This window comes from Notamacropus eugenii, chromosome 5, assembly GCF_028372415.1.
Source record: "Notamacropus eugenii isolate mMacEug1 chromosome 5, mMacEug1.pri_v2, whole genome shotgun sequence".
In the NCBI taxonomy this organism is placed as follows: Eukaryota; Metazoa; Chordata; class Mammalia; order Diprotodontia; family Macropodidae; genus Notamacropus; species Notamacropus eugenii.
In genome coordinates this window covers 18,597,530-18,619,311 of record NC_092876.1, presented here as the reverse complement: position 1 = coordinate 18,619,311, position 21,782 = coordinate 18,597,530, and the positions used below count along the sequence as shown (strand labels likewise).

Sequence of the window (21,782 nt, the reverse complement as noted above, 5' to 3'; positions counted from 1 at the left end):
AGGCTGCCATACCGGGGTAAAGTGAAGCTCAAAGCTGAAGAAATCGCTGACAAACAGCCAGAGAGACACCAAGAAGGAAGATCAGGCTCTGGGTGGGGAGACCTGTGAGGGGCGGGGCCGAGGCGAGCTGGGCTTCTGATTGGTGAGCTGGGGCGGAGGCCGCTGGACGCTGATTCGCCCAGTGATCACGCCCCTCCCGATTCTTGTGTGCAGGTGCATGTGGAGGGTATGGACTATTCCCTGATTGGGGGGTTGGGGGTTGGGGCGGGCCTTGAGGGCGGTTCCGAGTCGAATTAGGAGATGGCAGTCAGGCAGAGAGTGAAGACCAGGGCCCGGGGGGCAGGGATCGGAGGAGGGAGCCGGGGAGCTGGGCTGAGAGACTGAGCATGCGCAGAGGCTGCAAAGCCCCACCCCGGTAAATTGCAGACGCTGGCGTTTGTGGGAACGAGGCTGAGCATGTGCGCGGGCTGACTCTGGGCGACCCTGGTGGCGGGGGGAAGGGAGTACGAGTGTAGGAGTGAGCCTGAGTATGCGCACTGGCGGCACTGCCGGTCCTGGGTGGGGCATGGGTGAGAACGCTGGTGGGAACGAGGCTGAGCATGCGCGCTGGAGGGATAGCCCAACTGCGTTAAGAGGGCCTCTAGCTGGCCATAGGACGGGAAGGGGAGCGGAGGTGGGATGGCGGTGCACCTGAGCATGCGCAGAGGCCGGACCTTGACCTTGTGGGCCCACGGGGGAAAAGGAAGCTAGAAGTCGCGGGCATCCGAGACGGAGGCTCGGGATGGAGCCTGCGGAGGTTGCTGAGGGGGCTCCGAGGCTGCAGTGCGGAGGCGGGAGGTGAGCGGCGCTGGGGCACTGGGGAGAGAGAGGGGAGATCCAGCCTGGGCCCCCTCCCCAGCCCGTGACCTTGGGCTTGTGCTCCTGTGGTCTCTCCCGGCGTGGAGTGGAAGCGCCCGGAGGGCAGGCTCGGTGTTCTGAGGCGAGGGGCGGGGCCTCTTGAACCCAGATGCCGCCGGGTTACCCGGGGTTCGGGGCGGGGAGGGGGGGGCGGGGCTGGAGCTGGCGGGGGCCTGGGGGACCCTCCTTCCGGTTTGTCCCAGCGCTCCTCTGGGGCGTTGATGGCTGAGGCCCCGGCCCCGCTAGAGAGGGTGCCCCGGGAGATTCCTGGGGGGCCAGGGGCCGGGGCTCTGCCAGGCCCCTTGTCCTGCCGGGGGTCCGTGGGCCTCGGGGTGAGAGCGCTGGGAGGGAGGCGGCGGCAGGGTGTGTGTGGAGGCCGGGAGGGCTGGGGTTCCCTGCTGGTCCGGGGGGATGGGCGGAGTGGGGAGCAGCGTTTGTGTCGTTGGGGCAGGGCTGACTCTGGGACCCTTTGGGGGCAAAGGTGCGGGGGGTGGTTTCTCTTTTCCTTCTGCAGCTCATGTTACAGACGAGGAAACTGAGGCAAATAGGCTTGAGTGGTTTGCCCAGGGGCCCCCTTGACCTCGGCAAGAGAAGTCTTCCTGCCTCCTCACCTGACGCTCTAGCCCCTGGGCCGCCTGTTGCCTCCCCTTCAATGTTACTTCCCCCAGTAGAGCTCCTTGAAGGCAGGCCCCTGATTTTCCCCTTTCTTTATAGCCTCAGCTCCTAGGACAATGCCGGGCAGAGAGTAAGCCCTTCAGAATGCCTGTTGATTGATGAAACACCTGGCATTGCTTCTCATGAAGAAGAGACGTCAGACTAAGTTCACTTGTTCTGAGTTCACATTTTCCTAGATCTTAGCATCTGACAGTCTGTCATGCTCCTCTTACAGAAAAGGAAAAAAGATGCAGAGATGTACCTGTGATCCATGTGACTCTGAACGTGGTTCATTGACCACATCAGAGGTTCCCAAGCTTATTTGGCTTACTGCTTCCTTTTCAAGAAAAAAATTTACTCAGCACCTCCTGGAAATCTACTTTCTTTAACCCTGTAATGATTTTTAAAAAATATTTGTGTCATTTCAAAGAAATGTTAAAAAGCAAAAAAGACACGTTAGATCTTATAATTGTAAATTTCTGGCATTTTTCTTTCCTGCATTGAAATGGTGATGATGCAGTATTTCATCATGTAACCATATTGTGGTTGTAAATAAGTTATTACAGAAACATTCCTGCTGATGTGTGCTGGACTTGGTGACAGTTCAGAACACACTGGCCTGCCAACACTTGCTTGTTAAGACCTGTTGGTGGACTGGAGCACTGATTGATTATAACTTGCATTTTGTCTTTATTGGGAAACTCATATAATCACTACAACTTTGACTGCGTTAGACAACAGATGAGACATGCTTAAATGGTTTTTCAGTGTTTTCTTATGTACTCTTTCCTTATGCTTTCACTGTTCCCTTATTTTTTATTTATTACCCCCCCCAGTTGCTCCCAAGGTTATTACCACCCCCTGGATCATTCCAGTGCCCCCTGGGGGCGATGTCTCCCACTTTGAGAATGTAGTCACTGTACCCAAAGAATAGCCTGTTGTCAGCTTAGAGGGAAGACTGTTGGAGAGCCCCAGGACTCTATGAGGCTCTTTCTGTTTCTCTTTGTAAGCAGGAAATAAAGACATGAGGATTATTTGATCTGTACCATAAGTACTTTAATCAGGAATTTGAAAGAAGAAGCTGTGTTGTGTAATAGACTGCTGGAAGTTGGAAAGACCTGGGTTCAAGCTTTGTCTCTGTCTAAATATTAAACAGGGCAGCTAGACCGAGTTGGGCCTAGAGTCAGGAAGATTCATCTTCCTCAGATAGGTACTAGCTGTGTTACCCTAGACACGTCACTTAACCCTGTTTACGTCAGCTCCCTCATCTGTTAAAATGAGCTAGAGAGGGAAATAGGAAACTGCCCTAGTATTTCTGCCAAGACAACTCCAAATGCGATCAGGAAGAGCCAGACACAACTGAAACAACTAACAATGACAAAATACTGCATACTCTAAGTAAATACTACTACTACGGAATAATATTAAGTATGACAAGTAGTTATAATCATATAAAATTGATATTTTCCTAGCTATAGTTATCATGATTATTATTACAAATAGGCAGCATTGACATTTAAGGTTTACAGATGTTTCCTTTTGTCGTCACAACAACCCTTTGATGCGAGTGCTATTGTTGTCTCCATCTTACAGATGAATGGTCTGAGGCAAACTAAGTGATTTGCCCAGAGTCACACAGGAGTAAATGCCTGGTGCTGGATTTGAAGTCATTTCTTCCTTACTCAAGCTCCTGTGCCCTCCAGTGTGCCTCCTAGCTGCCTCATACTGGCTTTGTAACTTAGACATGTCAGCTAAATTCTCAAGCGTTCAGGGCTGTGTTCTAAAAATATGAGTCAGAGAGGAGGTGTAGACCTGTACTGGTGGAAGGCATTTCCTCACATGGGATTTCCTGGTACCAGTGAAATTTAGGTAGAGTCTCCATGTCCTGATTTGAGGAAGGCCTAGGTGACATACTTGTGAAACATTCAGGTGACAAAAAGTAGACTCTGGGCTCTCAGCCCTGTCTATTGACATCTGCTCTGCCAGCAGGGCTTTGGTAGAATCTCAGTCAATTAATGCCCTTTGTCCCTGAGTCTGGGAGGAGTTCCTTCGCCTTTGCTCCCCCTGGCCCCTCTCTCTGTAAAATGATGGGAGCCACACCCACTCTATGTCTCCTTGTCAGGAGCAGGGGATGGCATAACAGGTTCCAGCCTCTTGAGCCCTGAAATTCTGGGATACTCCTCATGGTTTCTTTTTCTTGGGGAGCTTTGTTTTCTGGGATACTGTGTTGCCTTGCCAGGAGAACAAAGAGAAGGAGGGACTCACTCTTGGTGAGTTCCTGACTAACAGGGACAAGGTGAATCAGTTTCCCCTTGCCTCCCTCTCTCTGACTTCTTGTCTGCAGTCGGTATTGAAGCAGGACCTCTCACATCTCCCTGCCTCCTCTTCCTCACCCTGCAAGCCCACACTTGCCACGAGTCTTCTGAATGTACCTCCTTTGTCTCCATCATTGGGCATTCCAAGCCCTCCCCAGAGTGACCACACTGACTGCTCCTCCCAACCAGAAAGTTGTGCTCCCACTCACCCTCCTGTTCCCCCAGGATGTTGTCCCTCCCTTCAGGGTCCACCATCTCCGTAGAGCAGTGTGATCCACTGAGAGGGATTCAACAAACCTAGGCTCAGCCCTGGGTCTGCTACTCATGTGACCTGGAGCTAGCCCTTATCCAGACTTACACTCAGGTGTAAATGAGTTGATTGTTTTTGAATCATCTGAACCATGTTCCCATGAGAGAGGTCACTTATCATCTTAGTGATAATCACTAGATTGTCCCTTGTGGCAAACAAACCCTAGGAAAGTCTTAGCCCAGAGATCTTCCCTAGCAGGGCCTGCTGACAAGCCCCATTCATCCTTCTTAGGTCATTTCTCCTATTGAGACCCTAAGTGACCCACATACTTGACAGGTGTTCTGAGAACTGGCATATATTGACAGGGCTTCAGTCCAGCACCTTCCAACCACTGACCCTTTCCCATGCCTTTTCTTGAACTCTGCCAACGTCTTCCCACAGTTTTTGAGATCCTGCAGGTACAGCAACACTTCCTGGTGTCTCCATCTCCTCCAGATGGTACCCCTGAGATGATGGGGGGCACAGGCTCCAGCCTGAAAGATCATGGTGCACAGATGCAGCCTGTCTGCCGAGGTATCTGACAGTGTCTGCTGTACAGCAGCCATTTTGGACAGGTCTGGCTGCCCAGCAAACATGGCACACTGCATTGGGCCCTTTTGGTTCTCTCATTCCTGGTCTGGGCCCTTCCCTCCCTCCTGTCCAGCTCCTGTGGGTGAGGCCCTCGAACTCGGAGTCTCCGTGGTGATTCTCCTGACATGCAGCAACTATTGTATTTTTATATCAATTTTCTTTTTATAAACTTATGAAACATTGTTAAGCCTGAACAGTTATTAATACAAAGAATAAACAGAAAGCTGGCTCCCTCTGTGGGTACTAGACATCATTATGTACAGTTTGGCTTTTTCATTTTGTCCATTGTTTCTCTTTTTATGTAATTTAGGCTTAGTGTCCTCTGCTCACCTCTGTCCACTGCCTTTTAGAGATTCCCAGAGGTGCTTCTCCCCTTCTTTCTTCCATCTGTATCCACAAACTGTCCTCCCTCAAAATGAAAACAAAATGCTGTCCGTCATCATCATCATCATAGCTAACACTCATACAGTGCCTGCTGTGTGCCAGGCACTGGGCTAAGGATTTTGGAGATTTGTCTCATTTGATCCTCACAACAGCAAGGTAGATGTTATAATTATCCCCATTTTACAGTTGAGGAGACTGAGGCAAATATAGAGGTTAAGTGATTTGGCCAGGATAACAAAACTAATAAGTGTATGAGGCCAGATTTGAACTCAGGTCTCCGTAAGTGTAGGCCCAGTGCTCTAATCCCTGACTCTAACTTCCGTACCACCTCAATGCACATGCAAACCTCATGTCCACTTTCTCTGTGTCCCACAATGTGTGTCCATCCCAGTGTGCCCTTGGTGCTCAGTACCTCTCTGCCACTGTTCTTGTGGCAGGTTTTGGGGCCTGGACCCCCACCATATGCTTCTCTGGCTTCCACAGTTGGGATGACTCATTTTTTACCCCCTTTCCCAGGAGCTCCTGTCGCCTAATGGGGGTGCCCTGTGGGGATCTCTGGCGTTGTCTCCATGACTCCTCCATGAAAGGATGTTCCTGAGCCAGTCATTATTTTCTTTCTCACCCACTTTTCTCTTCTTCTCTGGCTTTTCCTGAAATGGCCTCCCTCTCTGCAGTATCTGATTCGTATATATGCAGCCCCTTCAGGGCTGGCTGGGGTGGGGGTGAGGGTCCTTTAAGGACTGTTCAGGCTCTCCTGCCTGTTATGACAGCCTGAAGGTATCCACTGCCTCCATCTTCCCTGGCCCTTTGGCCACGAGCCTCATGGCCCAGGTCTGCGACAGACTTCTCTCCTTCATCCTGGCAGGTTCGGAGAAACTTGCCCAGTTGATTCTGTGATCTTAGCAAGCCTTCTGCCATGGTGACAATGTGGAAAGAGCCCTGCCTGTGGAATCAGAGGACCTGAGTTCAAATCTCACCACTAATACTTCTGTGATTTAGAACAAGTCACTTAACCTCCCTGAGCCTCAGTTTTCTCATCTGTAAAGTAAAATGAGGAAGGCACAGAAGGGGTCAGAAGACTGGAAAGGTGACAAGGAGCCAGTTTATGGAGGGCTTCAAGTGCCAGAAAGAGGATTTCCTGTTTGCTTCTGAATGTGATAGGGAAAATCTAGAATTTACTGAAGAAGGAGTAAAGTGGGAATGATAGGCAGATCTGTGTTTTAGGAAGAACAATATGAAAGCTGAGTGGAGGATGGACTGGAGTGGGGAGAGACTGGAGACTGTGGTGCCATATTGGCCATGGGGAGCTGAGAGGCAGTGAGGAGTCAAGGATGGCAGCTAGGTTGGGAGCCTGGGTGGCTAGGAGGATGGTAGTGTCCTCAAACAGTAATAGAGAAGTTATGAAGAGGGATGGTTGGGAGGAAAGATAAGGAGCTCAGTGTTAGGCATGTTGACTTTAAGATATCCAATAGATATCTGATTTGAGATATTTCAAAGGGAGTTGGAAATGGGATTCTGTCTTCCAGTGTTTATGGTGACAGCCATATTCCTTTAACAACCTGACAAATGTTCTTTTGTCAAAACTACTGACAGAAATGATGAATGACATGGGCCCAAGGACCTTTGGACGCCTTCCTACAACCTTCAACCAGTCAACATTGAGCCAACATTAATTAAGCCCTTTCTCTGTGCCAGGTTAAGTGCTTAGAATCCAAAGAAAAAATGAGCTCACACTCCCTGAGGAAAACTTGCCTTGTAACTGACAGTGACTATTTCATGGCCACCTTGGGGTTACAGGCATTGCAGAATCCAGCTACCTCCTCCCTAATCCATATAATGAGGAGGTAATTGATAGATTTCAGTTCTGGGAAGAGGCATGAGTCAAAGTCCAGGAGGTGGTAACTTGAGTAGGAGGGAGGGATACTGCCTCTCCTTTTGGGGTGGGACAGGGAGACCAGAAGGGAATGTAAGGGAAGACACAGAAAGAAGCTGAGGCAGTTCACATAGGACTGTGTCAGATCAGTGGATCTTAGTCAGAGTCAAGCTCATCTTGTAAAGTGAGCTAAGAGTGGGAATTTTGGCTTAGCTCTTCTGGAGGCTGTCAAAGAACCAACAGGTGAAGCAGAAAAGGGTCTCCAGGTGAAGGTAGCATGGATTTGTCACAGATCCAGTCAAATCAGTTTTGTGACAGGGAGAAATGGGCAGAGCTGACAGAGGGGGTCACAGACCCCACATTTGATGGGGCAAGAGGGTTCAGGCATTGGTGAGCACCATGTTCTGGAGTTTCAGTGTCTGACTGTCTTCCTTCCCAATTGTTCTGAACTCACAGCTTGGATGTCTCAAGACCATGCCCTTCCCAGGGCAGGAGCGTGAAGGAAGGTGTGACCTCTGTGCTGCTGACTGCCAGGCTCCAGGTGAGTTAGGATTCTCATTGCCTTTCTCTTAGCCAGGTCCCTTCTACACATCTGGGCCTCAGACATTCTCTCTTAGTACATCTCTGCCACTCTGGTGAATGATAAGAAGCCTACAGGACGTTGGGGTCATCTTCTTCATAGCCCTGTAGCTAATTTTTTGAACCCACATGTCAGACTTTACATTTAGCCTGATGAAATTTTATTCTATCTTAGATCTCTTTGAATTCTGAATCTGACATCAAGTCTGGTGACTGTATATCCTTGGATTATTTTCTTGGGGTTCATTTTCAGGAATGATTTTTCAGATATGAATTTAATCAGTAGTGACCTTATCATCATAATAGAGAGTCTAGCACAAAATGAAGCCAAGAGGAAGTAGGATTCATAGACTCAGAAAGTTTCACCTTGAAAGGAACCTTGTCCCACTCAGAACAAGATAGGCATACCCACTTTTACTTTTGGACCAGTTTTCATCCAGCCTCTGCTTGATGACCTTTAGTAAAGGAGAACCCCCTACCCCCTGAGACTTCTGGAGGGATATGGTTGTTAATGAAGCTTTTCCCAACATCAGGAATAAGTTCTCCCCTTAACAACTTGTACTGAATGTTGCCCTTTTGGGCAGAACCAAAGAGAACATGTTTAATCTTTCTTCCAAGTGACAGCCCTTCAGGTAAGTGAACATAGCTGTCATGGCCCCCCAGCTTCTTCTTTTCAGCAGAGTAGATACCCTCATTCTTTTCAGAGGATCCTTATGTGCCATAAATTCAAGGCCCTTCAACTTCCTGGTGACTTTCCTCTGGACACTCTAGTTTGTCATTATCTCTGGACTGAACACAACACTCCATGATCTGTGGTCTACTTAGGGAGAATACAAAGGGACCATCGTCCCCTTATTCCTCACTGTTGGGGCCTCTCTGTGCAATGCAAAAGGGCATTAGTTTTTGGGACTACCAGATCACCCTGCTTCTAACCCCTGAGCTTTCCCACAAAGCTCCCAAGACTTTGTCCCATGAAGTGGTAAGTGCTTCATAAATGCTCACTTATTGGTCAAGTAAGTGGTTTCCAGGTTCTTGGTTCAACCTCAGTATTCAGGGTCAATTCTTTTACATTGTTTGGAACAAGAATTTATTATCACTCCCTCCAACTTCTTACTCCAATTGAAGAATTAAACAGAAAAAGAAAACCCTCATGATAAACGTGCTTAGTCCAACAGAACAAATTCTCCCTGTTGCCATGACCAAGAGTAGATGTCCCAGGACCTCTACAGCAGCTACAGGTAGTGTGCTTCATCCTCCATCTGGAACTATGGCTTCCATGGTCTTCACTGATCACAGCTCTGAAGGTTTTCAAAGTTGTTTTCTTTTATGGTTTTGTCCTTATATAAATCATTTTCTTAGTTCTGCACCCTTCACAGAGGGCTTCCCTGTTTCTCTAAAACTGTTCACTTCATCATTTTTATGACACCCCTCCCCCACAAAAAATCCATTATATATGAATATATAATATATATATTATATTATGCCATAATCTGTTTTGCCATTCCCCAACAAGGGAACACTCCTTTCTTTCCAGTTTTGGGTATTAAGAAAACAGCTGCTACAAGTATTTTTGTCTGTATAGTACCTGAAGAGAAAAAATAAATCCTTGATGATAGAAAAAATATATTTAGGATAATTTTGGTTACTTCAGATTTTAAAAATTCAGCACAAACAAAATGAATGCAACTAAGATGAGAAGGAAAGCAAAAAGCTGAGAGACAATTTTAACAGTAAAAGTTTCTGATAAAAGCCTCACTTCTCAGAAATATATATAGAACTGAGTAAAATTTATAAGTCATTCCCCATTTGATAAATGGGCATAGGATATGAACAGGTAGTTTCCAGATGAAGAAATTAAAGATATCTATAGTCATATTAAAAAATGCTTTATCACACTATTGATTAGAGATATGCAAATTAAAACAACTCTGAGGTACTATACCACACCTATCAGATTGGCTAATATGACAGAAAAGAGAAATGATAAATGCTGGAGAAAATGTTGGAAAATTGGGACATTGATGCATTATGGTGGAGTTGTGAACTGATCCAACCATTTTGGAGAGCAGTTTGGAACTGTGCGCACAGGGCAATCAAACTGTGCATACCTCTTGAGCCAGTAATACTACTAATTCTGTATACCAAAGAGATTATAAAAAGATGGAAAAGGATCCACATGTGCAAAAATATCTATATCAGCTCTTTTTGTGGTAGCAAAGAATTAGAAATTGAGGGGATGGTCATCTCCTGGTGAATGGCTGAAAAGGTTGTGGTATTTGAATGTAATAGAATACCATTGGTCCATAAGAAGTGATAAGCAGGCAGATTTCAGACAAACCTGGAATGACTTACATGAACTGATGCTGAGTGAAGTGAGCAGAACCAGGAGAACATTGTATACAGTAACAGCAACACCGTGTGATGATCATCCATGATAGACTTTGCTCTTCTCAGCAATGCAATGATCCAAGACAGTGCCACAAGATTCATGATGGAAAGTGCTATCCACTTCCACAGAAAGAGCCATGGAGTCTGAATGCAGATAGAAGCATACTCTTTTCACTTTTCTGTTTTTTCATGTGTTTTCCTTTTTGTTCTGTTTCTTCGTAAAACAGCATGACTAATGTAAAACCATGCTTAAAGTGATTGAAGAAGTATGACCTATATGAGATTCCTTGCTTTCTTAGGGAGAGGAAAGGGAGAGACGGAGAAAAATTTGAAACTCAAAATCTTATAAGAAGTAAATGTTGAAAACTATCTTTACATATAATTGGAAAAAATAAAACACTATTTATCAAAAAAAAGAAAGAAGGAAAAAGTTATATTTAAAAAAGAAAGAAAACTGATCACACTCTCTTATCAAGACCATTTACCTGTTGAGTTTCATAATTCTGAAATGATCTCTCCCTCCCTATTTTTTAGGGCCTTGTTTTTTATGGTAGATTCATTATCTTTTCTTCTATTTAGTTTTTCAGTCTTTTTGATTTCTCCTTATTACCTCATGGGGTCTTTCACTTCTGTTGCTCTTTTGCCCAGGGAGTTTACTCCTTGGGGTAAGGCTGTGCATCTTCTCTTTATGCCATTTATTCTCCTTTCCTTTTTTTCCTCCCAAACTCATTTCATTGGCGATTTTATTTTTTCTCCTTGGTTTCATTCCTTCTATCCACTCCATCAGTCCCTGTGGCCATGCACTATTTTATCTCATCTTGTAGTTGTTGTGGGGCCTCTCTCTTTGGTGGTTATTTCTTGGACTTCTTTTAGACTCTCATATTTCATTGTGCTGAACATGTTCTTTCAGTTGCTAAGCAGCCTTCATTCTGCGGTTGGGATTTGTGTTCTGGCCAGTACCTTTTGGCACTCTTGAATGGATTGGGAAGGCTTTATTTGATCCTGTTTCCCCTGTTGTCTAGATACCATTGCTGCTGCTGATCTTGAGGAGATGGCTGGTATTAGGCCCTCCTACCCTCTATCTCAAACCTCTCGTTTATGTCTTAATCTCCTAGTAGTACACTGTGGGTTCAGACCTCAGGTGGTCCCATTCTCTATATAAGCCCCTCCATTAGGAGTTGTTTTTGCTTGGTGCTTTAGGCCTCTGGAGGGTTTCAGAAGTCCTAATGGTCCCTGGTCTCATTGCACAGCCTTCCTAGTGCTGGTGCCCAGTGGTGAGTTGGCCTTATCTCCAGTTGTGGCACAGAGGAGGTCTAGTGTCCAGAAACATTTACCTAGAGAGGCCAAAATACAGCTTCAAGTGTCAGATTACTGGAGCTGGTGTCCATAGTCCTTGCTAGCCTTGATTACCTTTGCCAGAGCGTGCCATGGTTCCTCTCAACTCCCTTACTCTGCCAGTTTGTGGCCAGGTTTTTGGAGATCACACTGGTTTTCTTTGGTTCAATCTCTATACTCTTCCTCCATCCTCTTGTGGCCCTGTTTTGGTTTATTACTAGACTCAATGGAATGCTTAGTGTAGAGTCCAAATTTCTCAATACTTATTTTTTCTTGGACAATTTTCTGGTACTTTGGGGGATTTTTGCGGAAGAGTTACCTTCTCTCTGACCTCTGATATCTTTATCTTTAACATAAACTTAGTCACTGCACTCATGCCAGTCATTGTAAGGTACACCAGCCTTATCATACCTTACGCCAGGATCCCATTCTTGGACAGTTTCTTCCTAGAGAGCTGATAATTGTCCAAATCTGTTTTGTCTTCTCAGTCCCCAGATTTTGGCAGATGGGAGTGAGGAGAACCACACCTGTGTCCCTATTGTCTTCAGGTCCTTGCTTAGACTTGGCTGTCTTCTGTACTACTTTTGAGTCTCCTAGAGTATCCCTTGTGCCTGTGGGAGTCATTAGCAGTAGAGAGTGGTCATTCCTCTTGTTAAGTCTTGTAAATTCTCTGGTTTGTGTTTGATGCTTGCCCCAGGAAGACAGAAGACCTCACTTTTCAGTTTTCAGGCCAGCTCTGAACAGCAAGTCACCCACACACCCACACCTACACCCTGTGATGGGTCTCTTCTTCTTCTGATACTCTGTGGATGATCTCTCCCTGATGAGCCCTATCTAGAGGAGCTTCCAAAGTGTTTCTCCCTTCTAGGTGCGGACTCATCCTTCCTTTTCCCCTCCTCATCTATGGAACATCCTCCACTCTACACCTTCCTGACTAAGATTATGTTTCCCCATGGCCACTTCAGCTCCTGGCCATATCTGGACAGAGATTTTTCAAGATTTTTCGTTCCCTGTAGGATGGAGACTAGCCCCACTCCTGGAACATAGGTGGTATGCACTTGGCTAAGTCAGAAATACCAACATGACCAAATTCAATTAATGTTAGTGCAGCATTTACTCAGCTCCCTTTCCTAATAGAGGTCCATCTCAGCCTAGGTTTGGATCTCCCTGTGATGGTCTGCATCTCCCCTCCAAAGATTCTCCCACTCAGGAGTTTTATAACTAACTTGAGGGCCAAGTTACCTGTGCCATTACAGATGACCCCCTGATTTCACCAGTTGGTTTCACTTGCCCTTTATTTTTCTTTTCTTCTTTATCCCCTCCTCATCAGTTATCTCCTTTTCCTTCTCCTAGTGTTCTTCTTTTCTTATCCTTATCTCCACATCATTTTCTTCTTCTTCTTGTTCCCCAGTCCTCCTCTTTTCTCTGGATTCTTTTCCCATAATTCTCTGCTATAAAGGTCAATAGTCAAATGGTCAATATGGAATACTCAAAACTGGCAGTGCTTTAACTCCCTCCTTATATGCCTGGCTATTTCCATGTGTCTCTCTTGCACTGTAAGAGGTAAAGTCCCCAGTAGAGCAGGAATGTGTTTGATATTTCAGCATCCAGTGACATTCAGAGATGTAGCTGTGGACTTCTCATTGGAGGAATGGAGATGCCTGAACCCTGCTCAGAGGGACCTGTACAGGGATGTGATGCTGGAGAACTATGAGAACCTGGTGTCTTTGGGTACGTACAGCACCCCCTTCATCATTTGTCTGCTGGGGACATTTGCTTTCTCCCTTCTATCTACTCTGGGGGCTTCAAGGGCTGCCCTGAGTTTTTGCTTAGGGTACAGCAATATAAATCAATGCTATAAGTATGGTGGGAGGGGCAGGTAGTCCAAAACCCATTAGAGCCTTTAGATTGAATTTTTCAGGTGCTCTTTCTCAGGTACAAAGTCTTTGCCTTACATAGACAGAAATCCCATAGAGTTTTTATACTGGCTCCAGGGCTCTAGCTTCCTTCAAGGGAAAGGAAAGACTCCTTCTCTTAAGTGAAAGGTTCTTGGTGAAGCCACATGGCAGATGCTTGGAGACATGAAAAGATCTTACTACTTAGCAGACCTTAGGTCCAATGAATTCTTTGTCCTTCTGAGTCCAAATCAATTAGTGATCTACTCTTGAGTGAGAGAGGTCAGAGGTCTTTTTTCAGTCCTCTGCCCCTTCTTAGCATCCCTATTTCCCTGGAGATGAAAAGGCTAAGACTGAACTCCAAGATGGCCCTCTGTCTCCAAACCTTTCCTTTTTCTTTCTCCATGATCAGGGCTTTTAGTTTCCAAACCAGATGTCATCTCCCAGTTGGAAAAAGAAGTGCCATGGATACCTGAGGGAGAATTCCCAAGTGGCCTTTACCCAGGTGAGTAAGTGACAAACAGACTGATGAGATGATAATAGTGGCCTGTGTTTATATAGCACTTAAGGTTTGCAAAACATTTCATAAATATTATCTGCTTTGAGCCTCACAGCAACCCAGGGAGAACCTTTCCTAAGGCCTTACCCTAGTTAGACTAGACTAGATTTTCCTTAGAAGTTATTGAAGCTGACATCAAGACCTAAATGGATAAGGGAATTAAGGCTTTGGCCATGGTTACATGAGGACAAAACAAATGAGCTTGACTGGAGTGCAGGCTCCCTTGCTCAGGCTTGGCCATGAACATTCCAAGGAGGGGAAGTTGCCCTGTACTACAACTCTTCCTCCTTGCCCAACAGCCTTCTTCTACTCTCCATAGAGAGTATTTCACTATTTAGTATCGTGTGTCTCATCTCCTTCTAGTCTCAGACCTGAACTATACCAAAATAACCTGTGCAGACAGTGTCTGTCATGCTCCATCTCCATGGTACCAAACTACTCAAAGACAGAGTTCTTTTTCCAGGGTCGAGCTCATTTGTTATAATTACACAAGTGATGCAATTTTGATTTTTTTGTTGCTCTTTCCTTTTATAGTCACTGTATATAATGTTTTCCAAAGTTTGCTTTCTTCACCTTGCATCTGTTTACATAAGTCTTCCTATACTGCCATGTCTTCTTCATATTCCTTTTATCAGGCAAAGTATTACTGCATTAAATTGATGCGCTGCTATTTGTTTAGGTAGTTTGCTTTTTCCCCCTACAAAAATTACCTCTACAAATAGTTTGGTGTGTATTAGACCTTTCTCTCTATCTTTGACATCCTTGGCATGTATGCTTAGTGAGATCTCTAAGGATAGACTCTAGTTGCTTTCTTAGCGTAATTGAGAATTGTTTCTCAGAGTTTTCAGTTCTACTACATGCATTAGTGTGCTTGAAATTTCACAACTATTCCAGCATTGGTCATTCTCATCTTTTGTTAGCTTTATCATCTTATTGAGTGAGAGGGGAATATTCACAATTGTTCTGAATTGACATTAGTGATTTGGAGAAGTCTTTCATGATTCTTAGTAGTTTACAGTCTTCATATCTTTTGTCTGCTTATTCATTGTGGAATGATTCTTGACGTTAAATATTTCTTTCTCTTAGTTCTCTATATATTGGATATCAGTCCCTTATCAGAAATATTTGATGCAAAGGGTTTTTCCTCCAGGTGACTGTTTTGCTCATCTTTTGTTGAATTTAGTCAGTGTAAAAACTTTTTAATTTCTTGAAATCAAAATTATATAGTTTAACTTTTCTGATCACCTTTGGTTGAGAATCCTCTTCCTAGCCATAGTAATAAAACTTAGCTGATCTCTTCCTCTTGCTAATATTTTATGATGTTATCTTTAATACTGAGGTCACCTATCTTTTTATTATCCTCCTGTATCCATTTTTACCTCATTATGGTGTGTGGTATAAAATGTTTGTCTAACCTTCATTTCTGCCAGACTTCTTTCCAGATTTCATAAAAGTTTGTATCAAATAAGTTCTTAAGGAATTTATGCTGTTGGGTTATGGGACACTGTGTTTGTTGAATTCATGTATTTCTCCTCCATGCTATTTAATCTATCCTACATACGAATTTTCTGTTTTTTAACTAGTACCAACAAGTTTTTAGGTGAATAATTTATAAGCAGTAGAGGACATCATAAAACATGAGGAGCAGTTTGGATTATATAAAATTGAAAGACTTTTGAAAAAAAATTAGCACAACTGGGAAAAGAGATTCTCACTAGGGAAAGTGTTCACAGCTGGGCTCCTTATTATTCTCCTCACCTGTTTTTCACTTCAATTTCCCTTTTAAAATGTTCATTCTACCTAGTTCATATTGAATATTTTTCTCCTTGTTGGAAGAGGCAGAATTTAGAACTTGTGAAGGAGAGAGGAGAATGGCTACTGACACATTTTTATTTCTTTCAGATTCTTTTAATCAGACTAGGTATGAAAACAAGGACTCCATTCTGACAGAGGACACTTGCCTAGATGATGCTTTGGCCAAAGAAGAAGGACCACAAGGCAATCCCTGGTATCTCAACCTAGGAGAATCTGAGGAATGTGAGGTCAACTTTGAGAGCCAGAAGGGCTCACAGGAGGGACAGTCCCAGGAGTTAACAGTCGCTCACGAAGGAACATTTTGTAAAACAGATATCCTTGATGGTAATTCTTTTGTGAGACATTTTAGTCTGGGGCCATTCTTTTTTCCACAGTGGAGCACTGCCATAGGAAAAAGCCCCCATAAATATGATACACTTGGAAAGAACTTCAGACAGTTTTCAGACAGAATTCAGCGTAATGCAGTTGCCTCAGGGAAGAAGCTTAACATTCATAACACAGAAAGGAAAATGCTCAATTACCGCTCAGAGCTCATCAAATGCCATAGAACATGTGCTAGTGAAAAGTCGTATGAATATAATGACTGTGGAAAATCCTTTGACAGAAGGTCAAATCTTAGTGAACATCAGACTGTTCATACTAGAGAGAAACTTTTTGAATGTAATGAATGTGGGAAAGGCTTCAGACGGAAGCATTACCTTAAAAGCCACCAGAGAACTCATACTGGAGTGAAACCCTTTGAATGTAATGAATGTGGGAAAGCCTTCAATGACAGTCGAAACCTAATTAGACACCAGAAAATTCATACTGGAGTGAAACCATTTGAATGTCATGAATGTGGGAAAGCTTTCAATGAGAGGCAGTCCCTTATTAGACATGAGAGAACTCATTCTGGAGTGAAACCCTTTAAATGTAATGAATGTGAAAAGGCCTTCGGCTGGAGGGAAAACCTCATTAGTCATCAGGGAACTCATACTGGGATCAAACCCTTTGAATGTAATGAATGTGGGAAAGGCTTCAGACGGAAGCATTACCTTAAAAGCCATCAGAGAACTCACATTGGAGTGAAACCCTTTGAATGTAATGAATGTGGAAAAGCCTTCAATGACAGTCGGAACCTTATTAGACATCAGAAAATTCATACTGGAGTGAAACCTTTTGAATGTAATGTGTGTGGGAAAGCCTTCAATGAAAGGCAGACCCTTATTAGACATGAGAGAACTCATACTGGTGTGAAACCCTTTGAATGTAATGAATGTGAGAAAGCTTTCATGCGGAAGGATTGTCTTAAAAGCCACCAGAGAACGCATACTGGAGTGAAACCTTTTGAATGTAATGAATGTGGGAAAGCCTTTAGTCAGAAAGGACATTTTATTATCCATCAGAGAACCCATACTGGAGTGAAACCTTTTAAATGTAATGAATGTGGGAAAGCTTTCAATGACAGGCAGTCCCTTATTAGACATCAGAGAACTCACACTGGAGTGAAACCCTTTAAGTGCAATGAATGTGGAAAAGCCTTCAATGATAGGCAGAATCTTATTAGACATTTGAGGACACATACTGGAGTCAAACCCTTTGAATGTAATGAATGTGGAAGAGCCTTCAATGATAGGCAGAACCTTATTAGACATCAGAGAATTCATACTGGAGGGAAGCCCTTTGAATGTAATGAATGTGGGAAAGCCTTTAGTGCCAGCCAGAACCTTATAAGACATCAGAGAATTCATACTGTAGGGAAGCCCTTTGAGTGCAATGAATGTGGGAAATCCTTCAGTCAGAAAGGCCACCTTATTAGTCATCAGACAATTCATACTGGAGCAAGAGCCTTTGAATGTCATGAATGTGGGAAAGCCTTCAGTCAGAGAGGAAGCCTCAATAGACACCAGAGAATTCACACTGGAATGTAACCCTTAAGGGATGTGGAAAAACCTTCAGCATAAAAAATACTTTAAAAGCCATCAGCTTATGTTGGAGTGAAATCTGCTTAATGTGGTGATGTCTTGAGCCACACAAGAGGCCTTATTTATCATCAGAGAACCTCATACTGCAGTGAAACCACTTGAATGAAATGAATGTTGGAAAGCTTTCCATGAGATAGACCATTATTAAACATCATACAAGTCATACTAGAGTGAATGTAATCAGAGTGGAGAAGCCATCAGAGAGAAGTGAACCCTTGGTAGGCATGAGAAATCTCATGCTAGAGTGAAACTTTGAATGCAGTGAATGGAAAAACCCTCAGATCCTGGAGGTGCCTTATTAGTTATCCATGAACTCAAACTGAAGAGAACCCCTTTTAATCCAATGAATGTGAGAAAGCCTTTAATAGGAAAGGTCACTGCCAGAGAACTAATTTTGGAATGAAGTCCTTTTAATGTAATAAAGGTGGGAAAGCCACCATCAGATTCATATTGACCCAAAATCCATTGGGTCAATAAATCAATAAATAGGGAAGTCACTAAGCACCCACTCAGGGAGGCTGAGGTTTTGTGTTTTCCTCCAGAGAATGTGCTTTAGTTGTATGTTTTGTTACAATGTACTATTTCCACTAGCTAGGTTGGTGCAGTGGATAGATTGGGGTCAGGAAGATTAGAATTCAAATCCAGCCTCAGCAAATACTAGCTGTGTGAACTGCATAAGTCACTTAACCCTATTTGCCTTAGTATCTTTGCCAAGAAAACCCAAATGGGGTCATGAAAAGTTGGACATGAATGAAATAACTGAACAACAACCAATTCTCCTTGATTTGGGTTTTCTTTGGATGACACATTGGTGGAAGCAACTATATAATAGAGTTCTATGAAAAGTATTGCAAGTTCAAAAGCTAGGAATAGAACCTTGTGGACACAATAGTTGTTCTTTAGAGGACACCTTTTGTGCAAATGGCAGAAGTTGGAACTATACAATACAATAAGGTACTGAGACCTAAGTGCTAAGTGACGGTGCTACTGAAGTTATTATTCTCTATCACCATGAAAGCACTAAATGACATTGGGTGGGGTGGATGGGTAGGTTAATATTCTGTCAGGAGAGAACTCGAGCCTCCTACTAGCCCAAAAGGACAGCTGGTGTTTATGATGAAAGGCTAGGTTTTGTGCTCAGTGTCTTTAAAGGAATATGCAGCCGGTTTATTCAACTAATCATCAAGCCTTTGGAACTTTTGTGTATAGACTTTTTTTTTTTTTTGAAAGGAGGTAGGAAAAAAATAGCATCTTAATAGTGCCAGACCATTTTAATTATAGATATTCATCTAGTGACCCAAATTATTTAGTAGTTATGAAAGCATAAGATATATGAGATGAATATTTCTCCATATAACAAACACTGTTGCCTATAGGCAAAAGAAGCAGACTCCTTGATGAGAATGATTAAAATAGTAGTCATGGAAATTCAGCTAAATGGGCTCCAAGAAGAGCCCATCTGCCATTCAGTGGTAGTCCATTGGAATTAAATGAATGCAGTGATGATGCATGTACTTAGACTCTACTAAGAATGACAGTGTGTCCGTGTAACTACATGACGGTCAAGGAGGAAACCTCTTTCTAAAGGGGGATAGAAGTACTGAACATAAGAGTTAACTCTGCCTTGCCCAATACTTGAACTATAGGGATTCTGTGACTTAATAAGAGAGTTGGTAATGCGGTACTGTGGGAAAGATGCTAGATTTGGAGTGGGAGGACCCAGGTTTCAATCATGGCTCAGCCCACTTACTATATCCGTGACCTTGGACAAGTTCCTGGACTTGCCTGGCCTGTCTTTCCTCATCTGTAAAAAAGGAGTAGATTCTGCTACATGTTCTCTGAGGTCCCTTCCAGCTTTCAAGCTACGCTCCTATGGATATTCAGCCAGTGACAAAGCTAGCAGTATGTTTTCCTGCAGTGGGATAAGTGCTTACTCATTTAACCAGATGACCCCCATTGTTGGAGTGAATGTAATGGTTGCTTTGTATCTATTAGCAGGCATTTCCTAAGGGCCTACTCTGTGCTACTCACCACTCGCCATACTAGCAATAGAGCTAGGTCCCAATTAGTGCAAATCATGAATCCCATGCAGTTGTTGCATTATTTATGTTCACGTTATTCAGAGTTGTATGTGAGATATGTTAACTGATTCTAGCCTGATGGAAATATGCAATGAAAACTTTTTAAATAAGTTTTTTTTTATCTTTTTATTGTAATATAACAACAAAGAAAAATGTATTTTGGATTCATGTTTATTACAAAGTAATAGAGAAGCTATAGAAAACAAAATTTTTAAAATTACTAAATATCATACCTAAAGACATCCTTGCTAAGGATATGGGAAAAATGTCGTTATTGTCATTTTTAAATATTTTAGCAGCATAGACTGAGCAACCTTCTCTTTCTTTAACTCTTTGGACATATGCTGATTAGTGTAAAGAGCTTTTTCCACATTTCATTTGGAGAATTTGCATGCTTATATTCCCCTGTAATGAACACCAAGTGTAGGTGGATGATGTGGGGAGTTATCTAAAATCACTAATGCTTTAAATGAAATTCTGTGGTCCTTGCAATATTTTTCAACGGGTAGACCAGCATAACTTCAAAAACTTCTAGTTACCCAGGGTTTCTTATTTCTAAAGAACTAGAAACTTCTCACAGTACAAGGATTTCAAGATGGATAAGCATTGGTTTTGATTTTAAATCCCCTTCTGCATTACCTCCCAACATGTATGTTGGATGATCCTTAGATACTTTAAAAACAGGGTTTTTTTTTTCCTGTCTTAGAAATGTAAGTTCTGGAAGTTCTCCAAAATAAGTCTGTTTCCTCTACATCAATATTTTATGGCTCAGTGTGTCCGCCTTCTTCAATTATTTTCTACAGAACATCAGAATGTTCAGCTTCTGCATCTTTGTCTGCACCAGCCACCCCTCTGATCATTTAATTCAGTTGAATTTCATTTTTAAAGCACTTCAGTCAACACGTGGAGTCAAAGGTTCTTCAGCCTCCTTTTCAGTTCTACTTCCTGTCACTACCTTAAAAAGTCTTTGGTCTAAAAGGCTGCTCTGCTGAGAACGTACTTTTTATTGCAGTCTTCATACAACCTGAATGAGATCCATTTCTGACACTTCCATTCATGGCGGTTGTTGGCAAAATACAGAAAGCTGATGCCCCTTGGCCTTTATCTTTTGTTTTATTTTTATTTTCTTTCATTATGTGTGTGCTTTATAATATTCTGTATCTTATCTAGACTTACTCGGACGGCATTTGTGCTATTCAATTACATCAGATTTTTGTTCTCCTGTAAGAACAAGTGTCTTCTTTTTTGTGCTAGCAGGGTTTCCTTCTGAAAGATTCTTCCTTTTGCCCATTTTGTAAAAGGTTTTCTAAAATATAAACTCAACCCAAGTGCTGGTAGTATGGTTTACAGCAGCATATATTTGCATACAACCATGGGAAAGTGAAAGCTGAAATCCCCTGACAAACTCATGTGGTTCAAATTAATTGAATTTTGACTCATTTAATGCCACTGAGATTTGGCAATAAATCATTTTGCATTACGTGAGATTGCATCAATCATGATTGATAGGTCAATAAAGATGAAGTACGAAGATAAAGAGAAAACAGTCCCTGCCTTCATAGAACTTCCATGCTACCAAATGTAACCGGAGCTGACAGAATTGGGGTTTACTGCATGTCCTAAGAAGGGAGCTGGTCAAATGAGGGGAAATACCTTTGCATCAGATTTCTTGAATAAGGGTTTGGTATATATAGATAATCAACAGAAATGCAGAAAACCAAAAGCCTTTGCTCAGAAGTGGTCAAAGTATATTGATAACTTTCTCAAATTAAGAATTTTAAACTCTTAACAATTACTAAAGAATTCTCCCAGCAGCAAATTATGACAAATGCAAATCAAAACAATCCTGAAGGTTCACTTCTGGCAATTAGGTGATACAGCAGATACAGTGTTGAATTTGGAGTCAGGAGAAAGACCTGGGTTCAGATCTGAGCTAAGATATTTACTAGTTATATGAAGCTGGAAAAATCACGCCATCTCCATTTCCTTATCTGTAAAATAAGAGTAATAGCATCCACTTCAAACAGCTGTGAAGATTAAATGAGATAATATTTGCAATGCAATTTACCAAGTGAAAGCACATACAGAGCAACTACATTTGCTGTAAGACACTAGTGACTATTCTGTGTCAGGGACAATGAGGTTTCAGCTTCTAGGTGGAGC

At 43.1% G+C, this 21,782-nt stretch overlaps 1 protein-coding gene across 2 annotated transcripts; it reads left to right on the top strand.

Annotated features, from left to right (window-relative positions):
• The first annotated feature begins 292 nt into the window (after positions 1 to 292).
• LOC140508296 (uncharacterized) lies at positions 293 to 21,093 on the top strand. Of its 2 annotated transcripts, none has more exons than XM_072616109.1 (5): positions 293 to 415; positions 7,460 to 7,544; positions 12,910 to 13,036; positions 13,613 to 13,705; positions 15,662 to 21,093. In XM_072616109.1, the coding sequence occupies exons 1-5, from the start codon at positions 387 to 389 to the stop codon at positions 17,482 to 17,484; spliced, it is 2,157 nt and encodes a 718-aa protein (XP_072472210.1). In that variant the 5' UTR covers positions 293 to 386; the 3' UTR covers positions 17,485 to 21,093. The 2 variants fall into 2 exon arrangements, with proteins under 2 accessions (XP_072472210.1, XP_072472209.1); XM_072616108.1 differs by lacking the exon at positions 293 to 415 and adding an exon at positions 428 to 837.
• Positions 21,094 to 21,782: the final 689 nt, after the last annotated feature.